Raw genomic sequence first — 24,877 nt, 5'->3', positions numbered from 1 at the left:
AAAATAGACAATCTTATGGAAATAAAAGAAACTGTTGACCAAATTAAAAAGATTCTGGATACTCACAGTACAAGACTGGAGGAAGCTGAACAATGACTCAGCATCCTCGAGAACCACAGAATGGAAAATGAAAGAACAAAAGAAAGAATGGGGAAAAAAATAAAAAAATTGAAAGGGATCTCAGGGATATGATAGATAAAATAAAACGTTCAAATTTAAAACTCATTGGTGTCCCAGAAGGGGAAGAGAAGGGTAAAGGTCTAGAAAGAGTAGTCAAAGAAATTGTTGGGGAAAACTTCCCAAACCATATACACAATATAAATACACAAAGCATAAATGCCCAGTAAACTCCAAATAGAATAAATCCAAATAAACCCTCTCCAAGACATATTCTGATCAGACTGTCAAATACTGAAGAGAAGCAGCAAGTTCTGAAAGCAGCAAGAGAAAAGCAATTCACCACATACAAAGGAAACAACATGAGACTAAGTTGTGGCTACTCAGCGGCCACCATGGAGGCAAGAAGGCAGTGGCATGACATATTTAAAATTCTGAGAGAGAAAAATTTCCAACCAAGAATACTTTATCCAGCAAAACTCTCCTTCAAATTTGAGGGAGAGCTTAAATTTTTCACAGACAAACAAATGCTGAGAGAGTTTGCTAATAAAAGACCTGCACTACTTCAGATACTAAAAGGAGCCCTACTGACAGAGAAACAAAGAAAGGAGAGAGAGATATAGAGAAATTTAACGGACATATATAGAACATTGCATCCCAAGTCACCAGGACACACATTCTTCTCTAGTGATCATGGATCTTTCTCCAGAATAGACCATATACTGGGACATAAAACAAGCCTCAATAAATTAAAAAAAAAAATGAATTTATTCAAAGCACATTCTCTGACCACAATGGAATACAAATAGAAGTCAATAACCATCAGAGACTTAGAAAATTCACAAGTTAAAAATGAGGGGGAGATGAAAACATTCCTGGATAATCAAAAGCTGAGGGACTTCATCACTAGTAGATGAATAAGAAACGCTAAAGAGAATTGTGCAGGCTGAAAGGAAGGGACACTAAACAGTTGACTGAAACCACATGAAGAAATAAAGATTTCCAGTAAAGATCACATGGTAAATATAAATACCAATACTACTGTATTTTTGATTTGTAATTCCACTGTTTACTTCCTACAGGATCTAAAATACATAAACTGTAATGATAAATCAGTGGTTTTGGACTCAGTGTAAAATATGTAATTTTTGACAAGAGCTACATAAAGGTGGGGGAATGGAGGAGTATAGGAACATAGTTTATGTGTCCTATTGAAGTTAAGTTGGTATCAAAGAAAAACAAGATTGTTATAGATTTAAGATGTTAAATTTAAGCCCCATGGTAAACACAAAGAAAGTGTCAGAGACTATGACCATAGAGATGAAAAGTAGAGTATGGGTTATGAGAAGTGGGGGAAGGGGCAATGGGGACTTAAGAAATGAGTGTAGGGTTTCTATTTGGGGTGAAGGGAAATTTCTAGTAATGGATGGTGGGATGGTGATGGCATTGTAACATTCTAAATGTGATTAATCCCACTAATGGAATGCTAGGGAGGTGTTGGAATGGGAAGATTTAGGCTGTATACATGTTTCCACAATTAGGGGGGAAAAAAAAGACAGTCTAAATAAATAATGACAATTAAATGCCAAGGATGATCCTGAATGGGATCTGAGGATGGAGGAGAGGAGGCTCAAAGGGACACAGTTAGGACATAAGAAAAAAAAAAGGAAATATAGAATGAAAGCTTTGTATCAATGTTGAATTTCTTGAACTTCTTAGCTTTGCTTAATGGGAATGCATAAAAGAATGTTCTTGTTCATGGGAAATGTATATGTGAATTATATTGTTTGTTCAAGGATGTGTGCAGCTTGCTCTCATATGTTCAGAAGACAGAGCAATAGATGATGGATGATAGATAGGGAGAGAAAGAAATGGTGGTGTGACAGGATGTTAAAGTTGGTGGATCGGGGTATCAGGGGAGGGGGGTCGGGGTATGCTGAAGTTCTGTGTATGGGGTTTGTATTGTTTTTGCAACTGTTCCTGTAAGTTTGAATTTATTTCAAACTAAAATTAAAAAAAAAAAGAAAAAAGATATTTCTAACTGTAAAAAAAAAAAAAGAAATGGGAAAAAAAAAAACAAAAGACAACTGAGCTGTATGTACCCCAGAAAAACATATTCTTAAACTTAATCCATTCCTGTAGCTATAAACCCATTGTAAGTAGGACCTTTTAATGAGGTTATTTCAGTTAAGGTGTGGCCCACCTCAATTAGGATGGGTCTTAAGCTATTACTGAAGTCCTTTATAAGCAGAATGAAAGACAGAGAAAAAAGCCACAAGAAACAGGAAATTGAAGGACAACAGAACCTGGAAGAGAAGATAGAGGCCAGGAGAGGCCACCGTGTGCATCGCCATGTGACAGAGTTGCCAGGTCTAAGGATCACTGCCAGCTGGCTCCAGAATACCAGTTTTTGGGAAGAAAGCATCGCCTTGATAATACTTTGATTTGGACTTCTCAGCCTCAAAACCGTGAACTAATAAATTACCATGTTTAAACCATCCCATTGAAGGTCATTTGCTTGAGCATCCAAGGAAACTAGAACAACCACCTACACAATGGGAGAAAATATTTGAAAGCCACATATCTGAGAAGGTTTACTATCCAGAATATATAAAGAAATCCTACAACTCAACAACAAAAAGACAAACAACCCAATTTAAAAATGAGCGAAACACTTGAATAGACATTTCTCCAAAGAAATATACAAATGGCCAGAAAGCACATGAAAAGATGCTCAATATCATTAGCCATAAGGGAAATGCAAATCAAAATCACAATGAAAAACCATTTCACACCCACTAGAATGGCTGCTACTAAAAAATTGAAAATCACAAGTGTTGGAGAGGATGTTAAGACAGCAGAACAGTCACTTATTGCTGGTAGGAATGTAAGATGGTACAGCCACTGTGGAAGATAGTTTGGCAGTTCCTCAAAAAATTAAGTATAGAATTACCATATAACTGGCAATCTCACTGCTAGGTGTATACCCAAAAGAATTGAAAGCATAGACTCAAACAGATATTTTCATGTAGTAGCATTATTCATGATTCCAAAAGATGAAAGCAACTTGTGTCCATAAACTGATGATTGGATACACAAATGCAGTACATATATCCAATGGAACATTATTCAGCCATAAAAAAAGAATGAAGTTCTGATACATGCAACAACATGGATGAATCTTGAACACTATGTTGAATGAAATAAGCAGACAGAAAAAGACAAATATTGTATAATCTCACTGATATGAAATAATTAGCAAATTCATAGAGCTAGAAACTAAAATATAGGTTTCCAGGGGCTGTGGTGGTGGTAGGATATGGGGAATTTATGCTTAAATTGTAGAGAGTTAGAAACTCTGGGGTGATGGAAAAGTTTTGGTAATGAATGGTGGTGAGAGAAGCACAACATTATGAATGTAATTAACACCACTGGATTATACATTTGAATGTGGTTAAAGGGGAAATTTTAGGTTGTATATATGTTTCTATAATAAAATTTTAGAAAAAAGCACCATAGGATTGTACAGCACAAACAGTGAACCCTAATGTAAAACATGACTATAGTTAATAGTCCAATTATAATAATGTTCTTTCATCAATTGTAACAAATGTACCACACTAATGCAATGTGTTAATAAGGGTGGGGGAGTGTTATATGGGAATGCTTTATTTTATGCATGGTTTTTCTGTAAACATACAACTACTCTGAGAGAAAGGAGTGGGGTGGGGGGCTAGAAGTTTCAACTGGCCAAAACCAATTAACAAGACTTGAAAAATATTTTACAAAAATATTAGGATAAACACAATCCTACCTTACAGGAGAAACATACATATTAATCCAAACTCATTTTCTAGCCATAGTAATTATGAGAGAAGAATTTGGGGCATCTGAATATCAGGAAGAAGCCAGGTCAGGAGATGAGGAGCCTGGCATGTCCCAGGACCTTCGAGGAAAGGAAAGGAACTTTGCCCCAACCTAAACAGTGATGGCTCCAACAAATAGTGGAAGATGTAGGGAAAAGGGCCAAGCATCAGGGCCCCTCACAACTTTGCTAAGGAATAAGTTAAAATTAATTGTTTTGCCAAAAGATCATGTGCCAGTTTGAAACTGTTATGAACCACAGAAGAGCCATGATTTTTTAATACAGTCTTGTTGAGTGGAACCTTTTAATTGTATGTTTCCATGGAGATGTGACCCATCCAACTGTGGGTGAGAACTTTGGTTAAATTATTTCCATGGAGATGTGATCCCGCCCATTCAGGGTAGGTCTTAATTAGATCATGGGAGTCCTTTAAGAGAGTTCATGGAGAGAAGGAGCTCAGAGAAGCTGAAAGAGATATTTTGGAGAGAAGATAGATATGTAATGCATAGTTTGCCCCTGGGAGAAGCTAACAGCTGACAGAGACACTTGGAGATGCTGGGAGATGCAAACAGAAGGATGTTTGGAGATGCTAAGCTAAGAGATGAAGCTCAGAATTTGCCCTGGAGAAGCTAAGAGAGGACTCCTAGATGCTTATAGAGAAATGCCCCAGGAGAACCCAAGAAAGAGCTGAGAGAAGCTAAGAGACAGAAGTCCAGAGGCATTTTGGAGAAAGCCATTTTGAAATGCAAACTGGGAGCAAAGGACCAGCAGACACCAGCCAGTTGCCTTCCCAACTGACAGAGGTGTTCTGGATGCCATTGGCTTTTCTTCAGTGAAGGTATCCTTTTGTTGATGCCTTAGTTTAGACACTTTTATGGCCTTAGAACTGTAAATTTATAACTTAATAAATCCCCTTTGTAAAAGTCAACCCATTTATGGTATTTTGCATAATGGCAGCTTTAGCAAACCAGAACAGATGGATTCTGGAAGCATCTTTTGTTTTGGCCTGCCTACCATTCCATTTTTCTTACTATTGGTAACAGCAAGTCTATTTTCCTTTGAGGAAACCACCCTCCACCACCATTAGGCCATGAGGTTTAGGTGAGATGGACCCAAAAGGCAGCACACGACCCATAATTAAGCCAATCAGGGTCCCTTCAATTCCTTGGCCACTGTTTTGTTTTTGTTTTTGTTTTGTTTTGTTTTGTTTTGTTTTAATTTCCTTCTTCCCTCCCTCTTCCTTCCTTCCTTCCTTCCTTCCTTGTTGTAGGTTTACAGAAAGATCATGAAGAAAATACGGAGTTTACATATACCAGCCCCCATTTTTAACATTTTGCATTAGTGTGGATTCTATGTTAAAACTGATTATTATAATTGTACAATTAACTGGAGTCCATAGTTTACATTAGGGTTCATTGTTTTTCTTTACCGTCCTATGGGTACTGGTTGGTTGGTTTTTTTAATTTTTGATTTAGCAACATATATACCACCTAACTTTGCCCCTTTAAACCAGATATATAATTCAGTGGTGTTAATTACATTCATATTCACGATGTTGTGTTACAATCACCACTATACATTAACAAAACTTTTCCACTACTCCCAAACAGAAACTCTGCAACAATTAAGAATTAATTCCCTGTTCCCTATTCCCACCTCAGCCCCTGGTAATCTGAATTCTAGTTTCTGACTCTATGAATTTGCTTATTCTAATTATTTCCTATCAGTGACATCATACAATATTTGTCCTTCTTATGCCTGGTTTATTTCATGTAACGTATCTTCAAGGTTCATCCATGTTGTCCCATGTGTCAGAATTTCATTCCTTTTCACAGTTGAATAATATTCCACTGCACATACATATTAAGCTTTGTTTATCCATTTATCTGTTGGTGGACACTTGGGTTGCTCCCATCTTTTGGTAATTGTGAATAATATGGCCACTGCTTTTGATTCAGGAATTCAGGCCAATCTAAACAGATAAATCCTGTGCATTTGCAAAAGTGGTGGGAAGAAAAACTTTCTTTCTGCTCACTTGGGAGCTATGAGAATGTAAGCCTGAAACCCTGTGAACAAAGAGGAAAACAGAATGGCAAGATGGAGAGGGGCAGCCTCCTCTTTCACCTGAAGCTAGATCACTTCTCAAAATATTGTTATATGAACAAATATATTAGACCCATGTAAAGAAGACTGCAATAAATACCCTCGTTTTTTTCTTAATAGTTTGAAATGGATTTTCTCTCATTTGCAACTAATAGTTTTGACCAATATAATGGAAAATCTTGTTCCTCTTAAATTTCATACCTCTGACTTCCAGAAACTTTTCTGAAAAATACAAGGGATTTCAACAATACTTTTCTAAGACTACATTCTATTAGGTATCTAAAACATGTTGTATCAGAGTCTTGGTCCTTTCAACAACTCCCTCCTAGAAAACAGGAGGGATAAACTACAAAAATAGGCACACCGTCTATACAGCTGATAAAATGTTAGGTGATGTATATGTTAACTCATTAAATGGCCACAATGATTACCCAAACAAATCACAGTTATTCTCACTTAGATTAACTACATTAGAAACTCAGGCTAGTAACTGGTAAAATCAAAACTCAGATCCACACTACACATTTTCAAATACAGCATATGAAAATTCCCTAAAACCAGAAATTTTTCTACTTGCCAAATAAGTTCAGCTGTTCTCAGTAAAAAGTGCCAGAATGTGGGGGCACAAACACCCTGCTTTTCCTTACTATGCTCCTTCTTACCCTCACTCAAGATTCATTCAACCAGTATTTACTGACTGCCTCCCATGCATTCCTCTCTCAGGTCTGTGGTCTTTTAAACTAAAATGACTGGTGCCCATTCTTCTTTGCTACTTAATTTCATCCAACCTCCAGAGGAAATTAAAAGAGAGGATCCCATTTATGCCCATAACTGTGAAAATGCAACATATCTTTAGGGGAGAGTTTACAAATAACCACAAGATGGAGCTGTTGAAGTAAATTGAAGTAAAATTTTATGAGGGGAAGGATGAAGATGCAAACTTCTCCAACATCCAGGGCAGAGTATTTAAATCTTTCTTCACTAAAAAATAATGAAAGGAAATATGTTAAAAATGTACATGCTTCTAAACTTTTCACCAAATTGAAGCACTGCTTATAACAAATTTAGGAAATACGCTTTTTAAAAATCAAGTAATTCCTTTCTGGGAAAATAATACATAACTACTCTATTAGATGTTTTCCTCTCAGAGATTCTGCCCACATCAAGGTCACTTGCTTGTATTTCTCCCTGTTCCTTTAATCTTCATTCTTCTCTCTGTGTAAGTGAAAGGCCATGTAAGAAAGGGTTAAGTTTAGCTTTCACATAAAAGCAACATGGAATAGGGAAAATGGAGACTTGGCAGCAGCACTGGCTTAAACTGGCTCCATGGTAAAGGGAAGGAGAAAGAGAGAGCCATGACGTAAGCCTAGAATCAGTGCCAGCTCCTTATATGGGAAAAATAACCAGGGCTAGTGAATGTAAAGGAATATGGGGTATAATCAAAGGCGGGAACTCTCGGCGGGAAATTTAAACTAGTTAACTCTCTCTGATAGGCTGTAAAATTCAAAATCTCAAAGGCAGGCTAGTTAGCGCTCTCAGATAGGCTGTAACCTCTGGAGTACCAGCCAATGGGGAAAAAGGGGAGGGACCTGCGTCTTAGGGGTAGGGTATAACTACTGCCATGTTCTTTTGTGCCGCGCCTGCCACGTTTCTGGCAGTGCATCCGTTCTTGCTGGTCATGAATAAATTCTTTCCTTCTCCACAATCAGGTGAGCATTTTCCTTTTTGCTTGTTTCTCACAGGCCATAATATAAAACTGAAATGCATTGTTTTTGTTTGTTACAAGCTTCTGTATTCAATTTCAAAAACAAATGAAAAGCATTTGACGTTTTCTATCAACATGCTCTTGTTTCCTAGTCTCGTCCACATCAATCTAAATTAAATCACTTTCACCTACTATTTTCCCTTAAGATTTACAGTTTGAAGATCTAGGTGACTCTTGATTAGTATCAATAACATAAGGTCACCGCTGGCTCAGAAAATTCAAAAGCAACAAAAGCAAGGGGAACCCCAAGTAAACCTTGGTCTCCTCAGAGGCCCCAGCGCCTGGCAGGCCAGGTGACCACAGAGGGCCACTGGCTGGCGTGCGCCGCCCGTGAGGTGTACAAAGCAGGGGGATTTAGCGCAATTGCCCTCCAGGGGAAGCAGCGGAGAAAGTCATACCTGCTCCTTCTGTAGCATGTGCTCTCGGTGTTGCTCTAACTCAAAACAGGAAGGTCCAGTTAAGAAAGGGGAAACCTAAAAATAGAACCTGCAGAAAGTACTTTGACCTTGGCTCGAAAGGCAGCCTAGTGCCAAGACAAGAAAGGCCTTTACCATGAAGATTATGTTCTTAAAAGCCATGTTTCATCTGCATGCAGACTCCCTGTAAAATCACACTCTGAAAATGTGCAGCTTGGCTGTTTTTCAACTGTAAAATCATTATGTTTGGCTCTGGTTTTTCTGGACATTAGATGTCTGCATAAGGGTTTTTTTTCTGAAATTCCTTGCACAAAATGTCAGAGGTTGTAAAACGGATTAATAGCAGCATTTAAGCAAATCTGCTATTACTGTATGTATCCAAGACTAATGATTTTTGGAAAGCATTCAAGGACAAGGTAGGGAAAAATGTTGCATTCTAATAATACAGAATGTTCATACTTTAGCATTAACTACAATGAACTAATAACTTTTCTTGAGGAAATCTATGCAGAAAACTTAAGAGAATATTTTTTTTTAAGTGTTAGTAATTAAATCCAAAATCAAGGGTACTCTCCTATAATTTCTTACATATGTTAGAATTATAATACAGTATCTAAATTTTTCAATATCACAAAACCTCAGGGGACCATCATATGCATTTCATATGTATTTCAAGGATAACTCTTTAACCGTGATAAAAGCCATTAAGGAGTGAAAAAAAAACACTTTTATATACTTAGTAGCTTTCTAAGGAACAGCTGCCACCAATTAAACAACGAATAGTCTTTAAAGACTCTTGGGGATTCAGTGTTCCCTCAATGGATGGAAAAGTCTGGAAAAAATGGACCTCATTAGCTACTACAAAATTATTGAAAAGATATTTGAAATGGCATTTAATACCTGCAAAGTCAGGAACAATTACTGGTTTAAAGTTTCACTATAAAGATTGGTAAATAACACTGATTACAGGTCTTATTCAAACAGAAAATAATGAAGAAGTGATGAAAGGAGAATAATGATCCAAAATGCTCTTAATCTTGGATTTGTTCCTATTGATTGGCCTGGAAATAATGGTGCTAATTGTTTGGTAAGAAAGCCAAATGCTTTAGAAAGTCGTTAACTTTGGAGGAACAGGATACCCATTTCATTGTGCTTCTACAGTATTTTATTGAGTAAAGCCTCCAACCGTGTACTTAAGAAAAATTCCAGTTTCAACCCAAGTCAAATAACACTCCTCTGCATTCTGCTCTCTAACTTGTAAAAGCTATTTAGGTATTCTTTATAATTCATCAAATAAGAGCATCTACTATATGCCTGGAACAGAACAGAATCAAACAAATAGTGCAGAGTTCCAGAATAAAATTATTGATCTCACATTGGCTTATTTCTAACAAGCTGAAGAAGGAATGACCTTCTCAAAATAGTAAATTTACACTTTGGACAGGCATTCCTGAAACGTTCTGGCAAAGTTCCATGAACATACATTTATAAGTAAAAAGTCATGTTAAAGAGATGCTAAGTCCTTTTTAAAATCATATTTCTCCTCTCTAGGAAGAGCCTCAAAGGATTTCGAATTTGGAATATTTTTACTTGCCATTAATTTTCCTTGAGGATCCATGTGTCCCACTTCCAAGTTCAATTTACATTCTCCTTAATCCACTTTTGAGGCCTTAAGTGTATCTTAGATCCTGAATCTGGCAATCGGTCACTCTTGTTTTAATTTAAATGGTAGCACATAAGCATTTAACTAATGAAAATAAAAGGTATATGACTAAGGAACTTGTCAGTGTTGGAAGTACTAAACTTGCCAGGTGGGGGTGGCGGAAAGCAATTTGCAAAGCCCTGGGTAGCCGGGCTGCCAAGGGGGGACCAGGTGGTTGTTGGGAGAGCCCTCGGGGCCTGGGAGAACTGGGCAAGATGAATCTGCAGAGTAGAGGCTGGCAACAGGAAGCTGGGGGCTAAGAGAAACAAAGCAAGGGAGGAAGAAAGGGCTGAATGCAGTGGCAAGAGCTTGGGCTTTGAAGTCACAAAAACCTGACTTCTGACAATTACCAACCCTGTCACCTCAGGCAAAGGATTTAATCTCTCAGGCTTGAGTTTTTTCATTTGTAAAATGAGTATCCTGATATTACCACCTGGTGGGATTGTTACAAGGTTATAAAACGATGCATGTAAAGTGCTAAGCACAGAGTCTACCAGCACATGGAAAGGGCTTACCAAATGTTATGAGCTATTATTATTATTTACCACTGCAGTGGCCAGAGAGGCTGGCAACTACCAGCATCTGAGTACCTGCGTCAAAGAAGGAAACAAACAGGAACCAAAGTCAAGGAGGTGAAGGAAGCAAGGCAAATGGAACCAGGATGGCAAGGAATCTCCTATCTACACTTTTTCATTGAGCAGATGGCTTTTTTGTACACTAAAATCTATCATCTGCGAATGTCCACCTAGCGCTGTCTGGTCTTAAATAGACCTTGCTCTGAATCCATTCATTGGTAGGAACTGCTCTGGAAAGCAAACCTAGTGTCAGTTCGAATAGAGAGCCATTTATCTTACAAGAGCATTCATTAACATTGGAAAGAAGCATGTCTCAACGGAAGGCTTGCTCAGATTCACATAGTAGGTCACCCACTGGAGACTTAGCTTGTTTGCCCCCCCCCCCCAAAAAAAAAGTTGTGGCACCTGGAAGCTGCTTTAATTTTTTTTTAACAATGACAAATTTTAAATTTTATTTTATGAAAATTTTATCTTGTTACATGTTTTTATAAAAATGAAACAATTTCCAATTCCAGTATTTAATATTCATCTGGTAGCCACTGTAAAGAATCAGTATCAACTTTATGCATTTCTAGCTAAACCTATGTATTTACAATTTTAAGAGTAATATGAGCTACTTAACATTGAAAATACTCCTCAACCATCATGTGCAACAGTTGAGAATACTTTGCTAAGTCATGAATTCTTCCAGAATCATAACTGAAACAGGAAGAGAAGAAAATGAACAGCTAGTCCTACTGGTAAAGAATATGTTGTTGTGCTCCTAAAAGTAAGGATTTGATAATTTTATTAATTTGCCTTTTCTTTTATCTAAGCACGTCTCTGCCAAAACGTCCCTGTTTTTTAAAGCAGTGCTCATCTCCACTGTTCGCAGTGCCACAGCCCACGCACCAGGAAGGCATTTGGACTTAGTGACCTTTGTCTGGAAGCCACAGGACAAGAGATGTGGAGAAATGTTAGTCGTGGAAGAGGATGTTTAGGGTTATGTGCTACACAGAGCCAGGACTGAGCTCTGGTTCCTGAGAGGCCAACACGCCTCTGTGTGTGTGTGTCTGTGTGTGTGTGTGTGTGTGTGTGTGTTTGATTATAACAGCTTTATTGAGATATAATTCACATACTGCACAATTCACCCATTTAAAGCATATAGTTCAGTAGTTTTTAGTATATGCACAGAGTTGTGCAATCATCACCACTAATTCCAGAACATTTTCATCACCTTGAAAACGAAACTCCATACCCATCAGCAGTCACTCCCCAGCCTCTAGCAATCACTAATCTACTTTCTGTTTCTGTGGATTTGCCCATTCTGGACATCTCATATAAATGGAGTCATATGCAGCCTTTTGTATCTGGCTTCTTTCATTTAGTGCAATGTTCAACCATGTTGTAGCATGTATCAGGACTTCATTCCTTTTTATGACTGAATAATGTTCCATTGCTTGGGTATACTACATGTTATTTATCTGTTCATCAGCTGATGGACAGTTTCCACTTGTTGGCAATTATGAGAAATGATGCTATGAACATTTGTGTACAAGTTTTTGTACAAATGTTTTCAGTTATCTTGGGTGTATACCTAGATGGGGAATTGCTGGGTCATGTGTTCTTGGTTTTTTTTTAACTTTTTTTTTTTTTAAATCAACTGTATGAAAAATAAAAAAAATAAATAAAATAATTAAAAAAAACATACAATAAAAGAACATTTCAAAGAGACCATAACAAGGGAGTAAGAAAAAGACAACAAACCTAAGATAACTGCTTTACTTCCAACATGTTCCTACTCTACCCCAAGAAAGTTACCTAATATACAACATTTCTGTGAACTTGTTCCTACTATACCCATCAGAAATTAACAGACCATAGTCATTCCTGGGCATCCCCAGAACATTAAATAGCTTATCTGTTCTTGGATTATTGTTCCCCCTTCCTTAATTGCTCTCTATTGCTAGTTCCCCTACATTCTACATTATAAACCATTTGTTTTACATTTTTCAAAGTTCACATTAGTGGTAGCATATAATATTTCTCTTTTTGTGCCTGGCTTATTTTGTTCAGCAGTATGTCTTCAAGGTTCATCCATGTTGTCATATGTTTCACGAGATCGTTCCTTCTTACTGCCGTGTAATATGCCATCGTGTATATATACCATGTTTTATTTATCCACTCATCTGTTGAAGGACATTTGGATTGTTTCTGTCTCTTGACAATTGTGAATAATGCTGCTATGAACATTGGCGTGCAGATATCTGTTCATGTCACTGCTTTCCAATCTTCCGGGTATATACGAAGAAGTGCAATCGCTGGATCGAATGGCAACTCTATATCTAGTTTTCTAAGGAACTGCCAGACCGACTTCCAGAGTGGCTGAACCATTATACAGTCCCACCAACAATGAATAAGAGTTCCAATTTCTCCACATCCCCTCCAGCATTTGTAGTTTCCTGTTTGTTTAATGGCAGCCATTCTAATCGGTTTTAGATGGTATCTCATTGTGGTCTTAATTTGCATCTCTCTAATAGCTAGTGAAGCTGAACATTTCATCATGTGTTTCTTGGCCATTTGTATTTCCTCTTCAGAGAACTGTCTTTTCATATCTTTTGCCCATTTTATAATTGGGCTGTCTGTACTATTGTCATTGAGTTATAGGACTTCTTTATATATGCAAGATATCAGTCTTTTCTCAGATAGGTGGTTTCCAAAAATTTTTTCCCATTGAGTTGGCTGTCTCTTTACCTTTTTGAGAAACTCCTTTGAGGTACAGAAACTTCTAAGCTTGAGGAGTTCCCATTTATCTATTTTTTCTTTTGTTGCTTGTGCTTTGAGTGTAAAGTCTAGGAAGTGGCCGCCTAATACAAGGTCTTGAAGATGTTTTCCTACATTATCTTCTAGGAGTTTTATGGTGCTTTCTTTTATATTGAGATCTTTGGTCCATTTTGAGTTAATTTTTGTGTAGGGTGTGAGGTAGGGGTCCTCTTTCATTCTTTTGGATATGGATAGCCAACTCTCCCAGCCCCATTTGTTGAAAAGACCATTATGACTCAGTTCAGTGACTTTGGGGGCCTTATCAAAGATCAGTCGGCCATAGATCTGGGGGTCTATCTCCGAATTCTCAATTCGATTCCATTGATCTATATGTCTATCTTTGTGCCAGTACCATGCTGTTTTGACAACTGTGGCTTTATAATAAGCTTCAAAATCAGGGAGCGTAAGTCCTCCCACTGCATTTTTCTTTTTTAGAGTATCTTTAGCAATTCGAGGCATCTTCCCTTTCCAAATAAATTTGATAACTAGCTCTTCCAAGTCTGCAAAGTAGGTTGTTGGAATTTTGATTGGGATTGCATTGAATCTGTAGATGAGTTTGGGTAGAATTCACATCTTAATGACATTTAGTCTTCCTATCCATGAACATGGAATATTTTTCCATCTTTTAAGGTCCCCTTCTATTTCTTTTAGTAGAGTTATGTAGTTTTCTTTGTATAGGTCTTTTACATCTTTGGTTAAGTTTATTCCTAGGTACTTGATTTTTTTAGTTGCTATTGAAAATGGTATCTTTTTCTTGAGTGTCTCTTCACTTTGTTCATTTCTAGCATATAGAAACATTACTGACTTACGTGCATTAATCTTGTATCCCGCTACTTTGCTAAATTTGTTTATTAGCTCTAGTAGATGTATCATCGATTTCTCAGGGTTTTCCAGATATAAGATCATATCATCTGCAAACAATGACAGTTTTACTTCTTTTCCAATTTGGATGCCTTTTATTTCTTTGTCTTGCCGGATTGCCCTGGCTAGAACTTCCAGCACAATGTTGAATAACAGTGGTGACAGCGGGCATCCTTGTCTTGTTCCTGATCTTAGAGGGAAGGCTTTCAGTCTCTCACCATTGAGTACTATGCTGGCTGTGGGTTTTTCATATATGCTCTTTATCATATTGAGGAAGTTTCCTTCAATTCCTACCTTCTGAAGTGTTTTTATCAAAAATGGATGGCTCTTCCGGGGACGGTACCTAGAGGTATTCAAAATGGTCCAGCATTTGACATACCATCGTAGGCTATCCTACAATACTGCTTCCAACAAAACTAGGCTGTCCCGGACCACTGGTAATAGAATTGTTTACCTTTATACCAAGAAGGTTGGGAAGGCACCAAAATCTGCATGTGGCGTGTGCCCAGGCCGACTTCGGGGTGTTTGTGCTGCGAGGCCTAAAGTTCTTATGAGGTTGTCTAAAACAAAAAAACATGTAAGCAGAGCGTATGGTGGTTCCATGTGTACGAAATGTGTCCATGACAGGATCAAGCGTGCTTTCCTGATTGAAGAGCAGAAAATCGTTGTGAAAGTGTTGAAGGCACAAGCACAGAGTCAGAAAGCCAAATAAAAATGTATGAAGCTTTTTTGAATAATAAAAATCAAAGGCTTGTTTTTCCTGTTTAAAAAAAAAAAAACCGATGTCAGATTTTGTCAAATGCTTTTTCAGCATGTATTGAGATGATAATTTGATTTTTCCCTTTTGAATTTTTAATCTGTTGTAATACATTGATTGATTTTCTTATGTTGAGCCATCCTTGCATGCCTGGAATGAACCTGACTTGGTTATGGTGTATGATTTTTTTAATGTGTCTTTGGATTCGATTTGCAAGTATTTTGTTGAGGATTTTTGCATCTATATTCATTAGGGAGATTGGCCGGTAGTTTTCCTTTCTTGTAGCATCTTTGCCTGGTTTTGGTATTAGATTGATGTTAGCTTCATAAAATGAGTTAGGTAGTGTTCCATTTTCTTCAATGTTTTGAAAGAGTTTAAGTAAGATTGGTATCAGTTCTTTTTGGAAAGTTTGGTAGAATTCCCCTGTGAAGCCATCTGGCCCTGGGCATTTATTTGTAGGAAGATTTTTGATGACTGATCGGATTTCTTTGCTTGTGATGGGTTGGTTGAGGTCTTCTATTTCTTCTCTGGTAAGTCTAGGTTGTTCATATGTTTCCAGGAAATTGTCCATTTCCTCTACATTATCCAGTTTGTTGCCATACAGTTGTTCATAGTATCCTCTTATAATATTTTGAATTTCTTCAGGATCTGCAGTTATGTCACCTTTTTCATTCATTATTTTGTTTATATGGGTCTTCTCTCTTTTTGATTTTGTCAGTCTAGCTAGGGGCTTGTCAATCTTGTTGATCTTCTCAAAGAACCAACTTTTGGTGATATTTATCCTCTCTATTTTTTTTTGTTCTCTCTGTCATTTATTTCTGCTTTAATCCTTGTTATTTCTTTTCTTGTACTTGGTTTAGGATTGGTTTGCTGTTCATTTTCTAGCTTCTTCAGTTGATCCATTAGTTCTTTGATTTTGGCTCTTTCTTCCTCTTTAATATACGCGTTTAGTGCTGTAAATTTCCCCCTCAGTACTGCTCTTGCTGCATCCCATAGGTTTTGGTATGTTGTGTTCTCATTTTCATTTGTCTTTATATATTTGGCAATTTTTCTTGCTATTTCTTCTTTAACTCACTGATTGTTTAGAGTGCGTTGTTTAACCTCCAGGTATTTGTGAATTTTCTAAGTCTCTGATGGTTATTGACTTCTAATTGTATTCCATTGTGGTCAGAGAATGTGCTTTGAATAATTTCAATCTTTTTAAATTTACTGAGGCTTGTTTTATGTCCCAGCATATGATCTATTCTGGAGAAAGTTCCATGAGTACTAGAGAAGTATGTGTATCCTGGTGATTTGGGATGTAATGTTCTATATATGTCTGTTAAATCCAATTCATTTATCAGAGTGTTTAGGTTTTCAATTTCCTTATTGGTCTTCTGTCTGGTTGATCTATCTATAGGAGAGAGTGATGTGTTGAAGTCTCCCACAATTATTGTGGAAACATCAATTGCTTCCTTTAGTTTTGCCAGTGTTTCTCTCATGTATTTTGTGGCACCTTGATTGGGTGAATAGACATTTATGATTGTTATTTCTTCTTGTTGAATTCCCCTTTTATTAGTATGTAGTGGCCTTCTTTGTCTCTCAAAATATCCCTGCATTTAAAGTCTATTTTATCTGAGATTAATATTGCTACACCTGCTTTCTTTTGGCTGTCGCTGGCATGAAATATGTTTTTCCATCCTTTCACTTTCAATTTCTTTGTGTCCCTGTTTCTAAGATGAGTCTCTTGTATGCAACATATTGCTGGTTCATTTTTTTTAATCCATTCTGCGAATCTATATCTTTTAATTGGGGAGTTTAATCCATTTACATTCAACGTTATAACCGTGAAGGCATTTCTTGAATCAACCATCTTATCCTTTGGTTTATGTTTGTCATATATATTTTTCCCCTCTCTTTATTAATATCCTTTAATGTACCCATACCGAATCTCTTTAGTACTGAACCTTTCTCCAAGTCTCTCTCTCCTTTCTTTGTTTCTCTGTCTGTAGGGCTCCCTTTAGTATCTCCAGTAGGCAGGTCTCTTGTTAGCAAATTCTCTCAGCATTTGTTTATCTGTGAAAATTTTAAGCTCTCCCTCAAATTTGAAGGAGAGCTTTGCTGGATAAAGTATTCTTGGAAATTTTTCTCACTCAAAATTTTAAATATATTGTGCCACTGCCTGCTCACCTCCATGGTGGCTGCTGAGTAGTCACTACTTAGTCTTATGCTGTTTCCTTTGTATGTGGTGAATTGCTTTTCTCTTGCTTCTTTCAGAACTTCCTCCTTGTCTTCTGTGTTTGACGGTGTGATCAGAATATGTCTTGGAGTGGGTTTATTTGGATTTATTCTACTTGGAGTTCACTGGGCATTTATGATTTGTGTATTTATGGTGTTTAGAAGATCTGGGAAGTTTTCCCCAACAATTTCTTTGAATACTCTTCCTAGACCTTTACCCTTTTCTTCCCCTTCTGGAACACCAATGAGTCTTATATTCGGACGTTTTATTTTATCTATCATATCCCTGAGGTCTGTTTCAATTTTTTCATTTTTTTTCCCCATTCTTTCTTTTGTGGTTTCATTTTCCATTGTGTCATCTTCCAGATCACTGATTCATTGTTCAACTTCCTCTAGTCTTGTACTATGAGTATCCAGAATCTTTTGAATTTGGTCAACAGTTTTTTTAATTTCCATAAGATCATCTATTTTTTTATTTAGTCTTGCAATGTCTTCTTTATGCTCTTCTAGGGTCTTCTTGATATCCTTTGTATCCCATACTATGGTCTCATTGTTCATCTTTAGTTCTTTGAGTAGTTGCTCTAGGTGCTATGTCTCTTCTGATCTTTTGAATTGGGTACTTGGGCTTGGGTTATCCATATCATCTGGTTTTTTCATATGCTTTATAATTTTCTGTTGTTTTTGGCCTCATGGAATTTGCTTAAATTGATATGGTTCTTTTGGGATTTGTAGACCAATTGAAGTCCTTATCTCTAATTTATCAGATCTACAGCTTCGTGGAGTACATTTTCTCTAACTAACCAGCAGGCAGCGTCCACGATCCACCTGTTCTCCACAAGGCAGTTCTCCCCTGCTTTGCCTTTGTGGTGAGTGGGGGAGTGAATCTTGTGGAGTCCAATTGGTATACCAAGCTTGCGTGTGTAGTTGGTGTTGCCCGCCCTGTATATGGGGCGTGTGTCTGGGCAGTCGGGGTGGGGGTGGCTCTAACAATCAGATCTCCCTGGTGTTCCTGGAGTTTTAAAGCTGCTGCAATAGTCTAATTCTTCAGTTCAGTCCTGCCACAGTTTGTCTCTGCCACTGACCCACAAGTCCTTGGTATTGGCGTAAGGCTCCTGAGACTTGCGAGTGGGTCCCTCTTCCAGGCCGTGCACCCCGGGTCCTCTGTTGAGGGATGACTGTGCTATGTCACAGGTGAGTGCCATCCCCCCAGGGCAGTTCTGGGCTGCTGGGCTGTGTAGGGAGGCTCCCAGTCTGCTGAAATGATGGCTGAATGGGGCTTTGTTAATTCACACTGCTCCACCTTCCCAACTCTGGGACAACCAGCTGAGGGTGCAGGGAAGGCTAATGTCCACACCCAGTTTTGTGGTGTGTGCCTGTTATTTGAAGCACTTCTGTCACACTGGGTTGTCTGGGGCAGCTCTGGGCTATGGGGCTGGGGATGGGCAGGAGTGTTTCCTGTCCACCAGGATGATGGCTGTGAGCGGACACCCCCGTTTTCTTGGGAAGTTGTGGTGTTTAGTGAATTTTCTCAGCCACTGGATTATTGCGTTTTGTCTCAGAGCTCTCTTAGTTCTGCTCTTGTCTTGACCTGCCCAAATTGCAAGTCTTTGAGGCTTTCTGTATTGGGCTTCTTAGAGTAATTGTTTTAGAAAAAGAAAAAAGGATTTAAAAAAAAAAAAAAAAAAGGGCCCTCCTCACAGATCTAATGGGTTATTGAAATGCTAAGAGACAAAGCAATTAGGGCCATTAAGGAAAGGTCCACAGGGCAGAGAGATCAGTTTTTCTTTGGGATTTGCTTATGAGCCTCAGGGCCTGAGCTCTGCCCTTCCTCTATGTTCAACAGAACTCCAAAAAATCCTCTGCTTTTAGTTTGAAGTTTTTCTTGCTGTTTTTTGCTATGCCTGTCTCCTCTCTGCTGGGCTGGCTGCTCTCAGATTCTCTGGTGTCTGGTCTCAGTCTATCTATGGTTGGAGTTTGGATCAGTAGAATGAGTTTCCAATAAGAGCGGCCACTGCTGCCAGCGCTGACGGCCCCTCTTCCCACAGGACTGAGCCTGGCAGGGAGGGGCGCAGTTCCCCTGGCCGCAAAAACTTAGAGATTTCGCTGATCTCAGCAGTTTGACGTGTTCATGAGTCTTGTATGAAGTATGCCCAAAGTCAAATAGCTGTGTGGTGTCCAGTCCACACAGTTCCTGTGTTTCTACCTGCTTTCCTGGAGGAGTAACTAAAACATACAGCTCACCAATCGCCATCTTGCCCTGCCTCCTCTGCTTTAATTTTTAATTCAAATGAATGGCTCCTTTATTGCAAAAATCTGAAGTACCTCTTTTTTATTCCTGGAGAAAACTGTGACGTTTCCTTACATCTGAATGTAAATACTGCAGTCTGCCAGGTGTTAAGTGTTTTGCTTGGTAATGTGGATTGTGGACATTTTTAACTGCATTGTGACCTTAAAGAATTAAAGAAATACTTTTTGGCCATCACAAATGGGCTTATCCCCCACTTAGTGTACTTGAAGACTGAAGAGTCCAGGCTTTCGGAAATGTACTTTGCGGCATTTTGCTAATTGCCTTGGCTGAGCAATGTAGCTGAGTACATTCTCTGTGTGGGGGATGATTTTCCCCATCCTCAATTGAACTAATGGGGAAGGAAACTTCATTGCTCCTAGGGTACTGAAGGTATGGCATGGGCCGGAGGCTCGCCAAGGCCTGAAGTTCTGCAGGTAGGCTGTTAGCTGGTCTTGCTCATGCAGGGTCTGCAGGGTTTAAGATGGGACCCTGACATTATTTTAGTGTGGGTATAAGCCCCAAAAGTATACCTGCAGTGTTAAGCACTTAACCTGAGATTTCTTTAGCATTTAGTAGGCATTTTCTCAAACACTGTGTTTTTTCCCCCATTTTTAGTAAATGGCACTGCCATTTAAATTTACCCAAGTGTTCACAATGGAAACTTTCCTTTTCCTTTCCACTTCTAAATTGAATCCATCAGCAAGTACCAATTCTGCCTCCAAACAGACTACATCTCAAGCCCATGCTTGTTTCCCTCTCCTCTCTACCACTTTACTCCAGCTTTATTTTGGTTAATTTTATGTATCAACTTGACTAGGTTATGGTGTGCAGTTATGTGGTCAAATACTGGATTACTTGTTACCTGGGAGGTATTTCATAGATGGGATTAGCATTTACAGTCAATTGACTTTAGTTCTTTGACGTTGGCTCTTTCTTCCTTTTTAATATATGCATTTAGTGCTATAAATTTCCCCCTTAGCACTGCTTTTGCTGCATCCCATAGGTTTTGGTATGTTGTGTTCTCATTTTCATTCGTCTCTATATATTTAGCAATTTCTCTTGCTATTTCTTCTTTAACCCACTGATTGTTTAGGAGTGTGTTGTTTAACCTCCAGGTATTTGTGAATTTTCTAAGTCTCTGATGGTTATTAACTTCTAATTGTATTCCATTGTGGTCAGAGAATGTGCTTTGAATAATTTCAATCTTTTTAAATTTACTGAGGCTTGTTTTATGTCCCAGCATATGATCTATTCTGGAGAAAGTTCCATGAGCACTAGAAAAGTATGTGTATCCTGGTGATTTGGGATGTAATGTCCTGTATATGTCTGTTAAATCTAATTCATTTATCAGATTGTTTAGGTTTTCAATTTCCTTATTGGTCTTCTGTCTGGTTGATCTATCTATAGGAGAGAGTGATGTGTTGAAGTCTCCCACAATTATTGTGGAAAGATCCATTGCTCCCTTTAGTTTTGCCAGTGTTTCTCTCATGTATTTTGTGGCACCTTGATTGGGTGCATAGACATTTATGATTGTTATTTCTTCTTGTTGAATTGCCCCTTTTATTAGTATGTAGTGGCCTTCTTTGTCTCTCAAAACATCCCTGCATTTGAAGTCTATTTTATCTGAGATTAATATTGCTACACCTGCTTTCTTTTGGCTGTAGCTTGCATGATATATTTTTTTCCATCCTTTCACTTTCAGTTTCTTTGTGTCCCTGTGTCTGAGATGAGTCTCTTGTATGCAACATATTGATGGTTCATTTTTTTTATCCATTCTGCGAATCTAAATCTTTTAATTGGGGAGTTTAATCCATTTACATTCAACGTTATAACCGTGAAGGCATTTCTTGAATCAACCATCTTATCCTTTGGTTTATGTTTGTCATATTTTTCCCCTCTCTCTATTAATATCCTTTATTGTACCCATACCGAATCTCTTTAGTACTGAACCTTTCTCCAAGTCTCTCTGTCCTTTCTTTGTTTCTCTGTCTGTAGGGCTCCCTTTAGTATCTCCAGTAGGGCAGGTCTCTTGTTAGCAAATTCTCTCAGCATTTGTTTGTCTGTGAAAAATTTAAGCTCTCCCTCAAATTTGAAGTAGAGCTTTGCTGGATAAAGTATTCTTGGCTGGAAATTTTTCTCACTCAGAATTTTAAATATATCGTGCCACTGCCTTCTTGCCTCCATGGTGGCTGCTGAGTAGTCACTACTTAGTCTTATGCTGTTTCCTTTGTATGTGGTGAATTGCTTTTCTCTTGCTGCTTTCAGAACTTGCTCCTTCTCTTCCATGTTTGACAGTGTGATCAGAATATGTCTCGGAGTGGGTTTATTTGGATTTATTCTATTTGTAGTTCGCTGAGCATTTATGATTTGTGTATTTATGTTGTTTAGAAGATTTCGGATGTTTTCCCCAACAATTTCTTTCAATACTCTTCGTAGACCTTTACCCTTTTCTTCCCCTTCTGGGACACCAATGAGTCTTATATTCGGACATTTCATATTATCTATCATATCCCTGTGGTCCATTTCGATTTTTTCAATTTTTTTCCCCATTCTTTCTTTTATGCTTTCATTTTCCATTCTGTCATCTTCCAGGTCTCTGATTTGTTGTTCAACTTCCTCTAGTCTTGTACTATGAGTGTCCAGAATCTTTTTAATTTGGTCAACAGTTTCTTTAATTTCCATAAGATCATCCATTTTTTTATTTAGTCTTGCAATGTCTTCTTTATGCTCTTCTAGGGTCTTCTTGATTTCCTTTGTATCCCGTACTATGGTCTCATTGTTCATCTTTAGTTCTTTGAGTAGCTGCTCTAGGTGCTGTGTGTCTTCTGATCTTTTGATTTGGGTGCTTGGGCTTGGGTTATCCATATCGTCTGGTTTTTTCATATGCTTTATAATTTTCTGTTGTTTTTGGCCTCTTGGCATTTGCTGAACTTGATAGGGTTCTTTTAGTTTTTGTAGACCAATTGAAGTCCTTATCTCTAATTTATCAGATCTACAGCTTCGTGGAGTTCACTTTCTCTAACTAACCAGCAGGTGGCGTCCACGAGCCACCTGTTCTCCACAAGCCAGTTCTCCCCTGCTTAGCCTTTTTGGTGAGTGGGGGAGTGAGTCTTGTGGGGTCCAATTGGTGTACCAAGCTTGCGTGTGTAGTTGGTTTTGCCTGCCCTGTATATGGGGTGTGTTTCTGGGCAGTCAGGGAGGGGGGGTGGCCCTAACAATCAAATCTCCCTGATGATCCTAGAGTTTTAAAGCTGCTGCAATAGTCTAATCCTTCAGTTCAGTCCTGCCACAGTTTGTCTCTGCCACTGACCCACAAGTCCTTGGTATTGGCGTATAGCTCCTGAGACTTGCAAGTGGGCCCCTCTTCCAGGGTGTGCACCCCAGGTCCTCTGTTGAGGGATGACTGTGCTATGTTACAGGTGAGTGCCATCCTCCCAGAGCAGTTCTGGGCTGCTGGGCTGTGTAGGGAGGCTCCCAGTCTGCTGAAATGATGGCTGAATGGGGCTTTGTTAATTCACACTGCTCTACCTTCCCAACTCTGGGACAATCAGCTGAGGTTTCAGGGAAGGCTAATGTCCACGCCCAGTTTTGTGGTGTGTGCCTGTTATTTGAAGCACTTCCGTCACACTGGGTTGTCTGGGGCAGCTCTGGGTTATGGGGCTGGAGATGGGCAGGAGTGTTTCCTGTCCACCAGGATGATGGCTGTGAGCAGACACCCCCCTTTTCTTGGGAAGTTGTGGTGTTTAGTGAATTTTCTCAGCCACTGGATTATTGCCTTTTGTCTCAGAGCTCTCTTAGTTCTGCTCTTGACTTGACCTGCCCATATTGCAAGTCTTTGAGGCTTTCTGTATTGGGCTTCTTAGAGTAATTGTTTTAGAAAAAGAAAAAAGGATTTAAAAAAAGGGCCCTCCTGCGAGATCTAATGGGTTATTGAAATGCTAAGAGACAAAGCAATTAGGGCCATTAAGGAAAGGTCCACAGGGCAGAGAGATCAGCTTTTCTTCGGGATTTGCATATGCGCCTCAGGGCCCTTCCCCTTTCTATGTTCACCAGAACTCCAAAAATCCTCCGCTTTTATTTTGGAGTTTTTCGTGTTGTTTTTTTTCTATGCCTGTCTCCTCTCTGCTGGGCTGGCTGCTCTCAGATTCTCTGGTGTCTGGTCTCAGTCTATCTATGGTTGGAGTTTGGATCAGTAGAATGAGTTTCTGATAAGGGCTGCCACTGCAGTTCTCCCTTCTCCTTCCCGGAGCTGACAGCCCCTCCTCCCACGGGACTGAGCCTGGCAGGGAGGGGTGCGGGTCCCCTGGCCGCAAAAACTTACAGATTTCGCTGATCTCAGCAGTTGCACATTTTCATGAGTGTTGTATGAAGTATGCCCAAAGTCAGATTGCTCTGTTGTGTCCAGTCCACGCAGTTCCTGGCTTTCTACCTACTTTTTCCAGTCAATTGACTTTAAGTAGAGGAGTTTACCTTCATAATGTAGATGGGCCTCATCCAATCAGTTGGACGTTTTAACAGCAAGAACAGAGAGTTCCAGAGATTGGAAGGAATTCTGCCTCAAGACTACACCCACCATTCCTTCCTGCGTTTCCAGCCTAAGGAATTTGGATTCAAGAATTCCATATCACTCTTACCAGAATTTCTTTTTCCGGCCTGCCCTATGTATTCCAACTTGCCAGCCCCCACAATCATGTGAACCAATTCCTTATAATAAATATCCTTACATGTAATATTTTATTATATTATATATTTTTTTATTTTACGTATATGTAGTGTTGCTTCTGTTTCTGATATAAGCTTCCACTGTTTTCCACCTGGATGACAGCAGAAAGCTCCCATTGGTCTTTGTCTCCCTGCTTCTTCTCTTGGCAGTTTTACCCCATTCTTTACACAGCAACCACACAATTATTTTTATAACATAAAAGAGTTCAGGTTATTCTCCTGCTTAAAACCTTTCACAGTTTTACCAGTCTTCTTTGGATAAGATCCAAATATTCAGCATGGCCTGCAAGGTCAAGTCTGGTCTCGTTTGGCTTTGGAGTTCAGAGAGGGCCTTGCCTCTGGGAAGAGCTACCTGGAGAACCAAATTACAGGACAGTGCAGAGTGATCATTCCAAGCGTGGGCTGCTGGGCAGGTTGTCAAGAGACCATGACAGATGTTAAGAAATTCCTCCTAGAAGGGTACCCAGTAGAGAATGGACTTCCTCCTCCTTTTGATGGGAGGTTGTGAATGTGACAGGAAAAGAAATGTGACTAATTTTGTAGGCCCAGGTTTGTAGGTCTGGGGATATATCAGTGACACAACCAAGCTGGGAAAGCAAGTAGCTTTGCTATAAGTAGAAGCAACACTTTGTCTTAGTCTCAAAAACAAGAATAAAAAATTGTTCAACTGATATATAATAATGGCTTC

At 38.8% G+C, this 24,877-nt stretch overlaps 1 protein-coding gene and 1 long non-coding RNA gene across 2 annotated transcripts in view; one reads left to right on the top strand and one right to left on the bottom strand.

Moving 5' to 3' along the window:
- LOC119544430 overlaps positions 1-24,877 on the bottom strand; it is a 101,550-nt gene that overhangs the window by 39,131 nt on the left and 37,542 nt on the right. The window lies entirely within an intron of this gene.
- LOC119544429 (60S ribosomal protein L34-like) lies at positions 14,553-14,963 on the top strand. The gene has a single exon (XM_037849923.1). The coding sequence runs from the start codon at positions 14,565-14,567 to the stop codon at positions 14,916-14,918; it is 354 nt and encodes a 117-aa protein (XP_037705851.1). The 5' UTR covers positions 14,553-14,564; the 3' UTR covers positions 14,919-14,963.

Source organism: Choloepus didactylus, chromosome 9 (genome assembly GCF_015220235.1).
Source record: "Choloepus didactylus isolate mChoDid1 chromosome 9, mChoDid1.pri, whole genome shotgun sequence".
NCBI classification, from domain to species: Eukaryota; Metazoa; Chordata; class Mammalia; order Pilosa; family Megalonychidae; genus Choloepus; species Choloepus didactylus.
The sequence above is the reverse complement of the archived record's forward strand: the minus strand, read 5'-3'. Positions and strand labels throughout refer to the sequence as shown.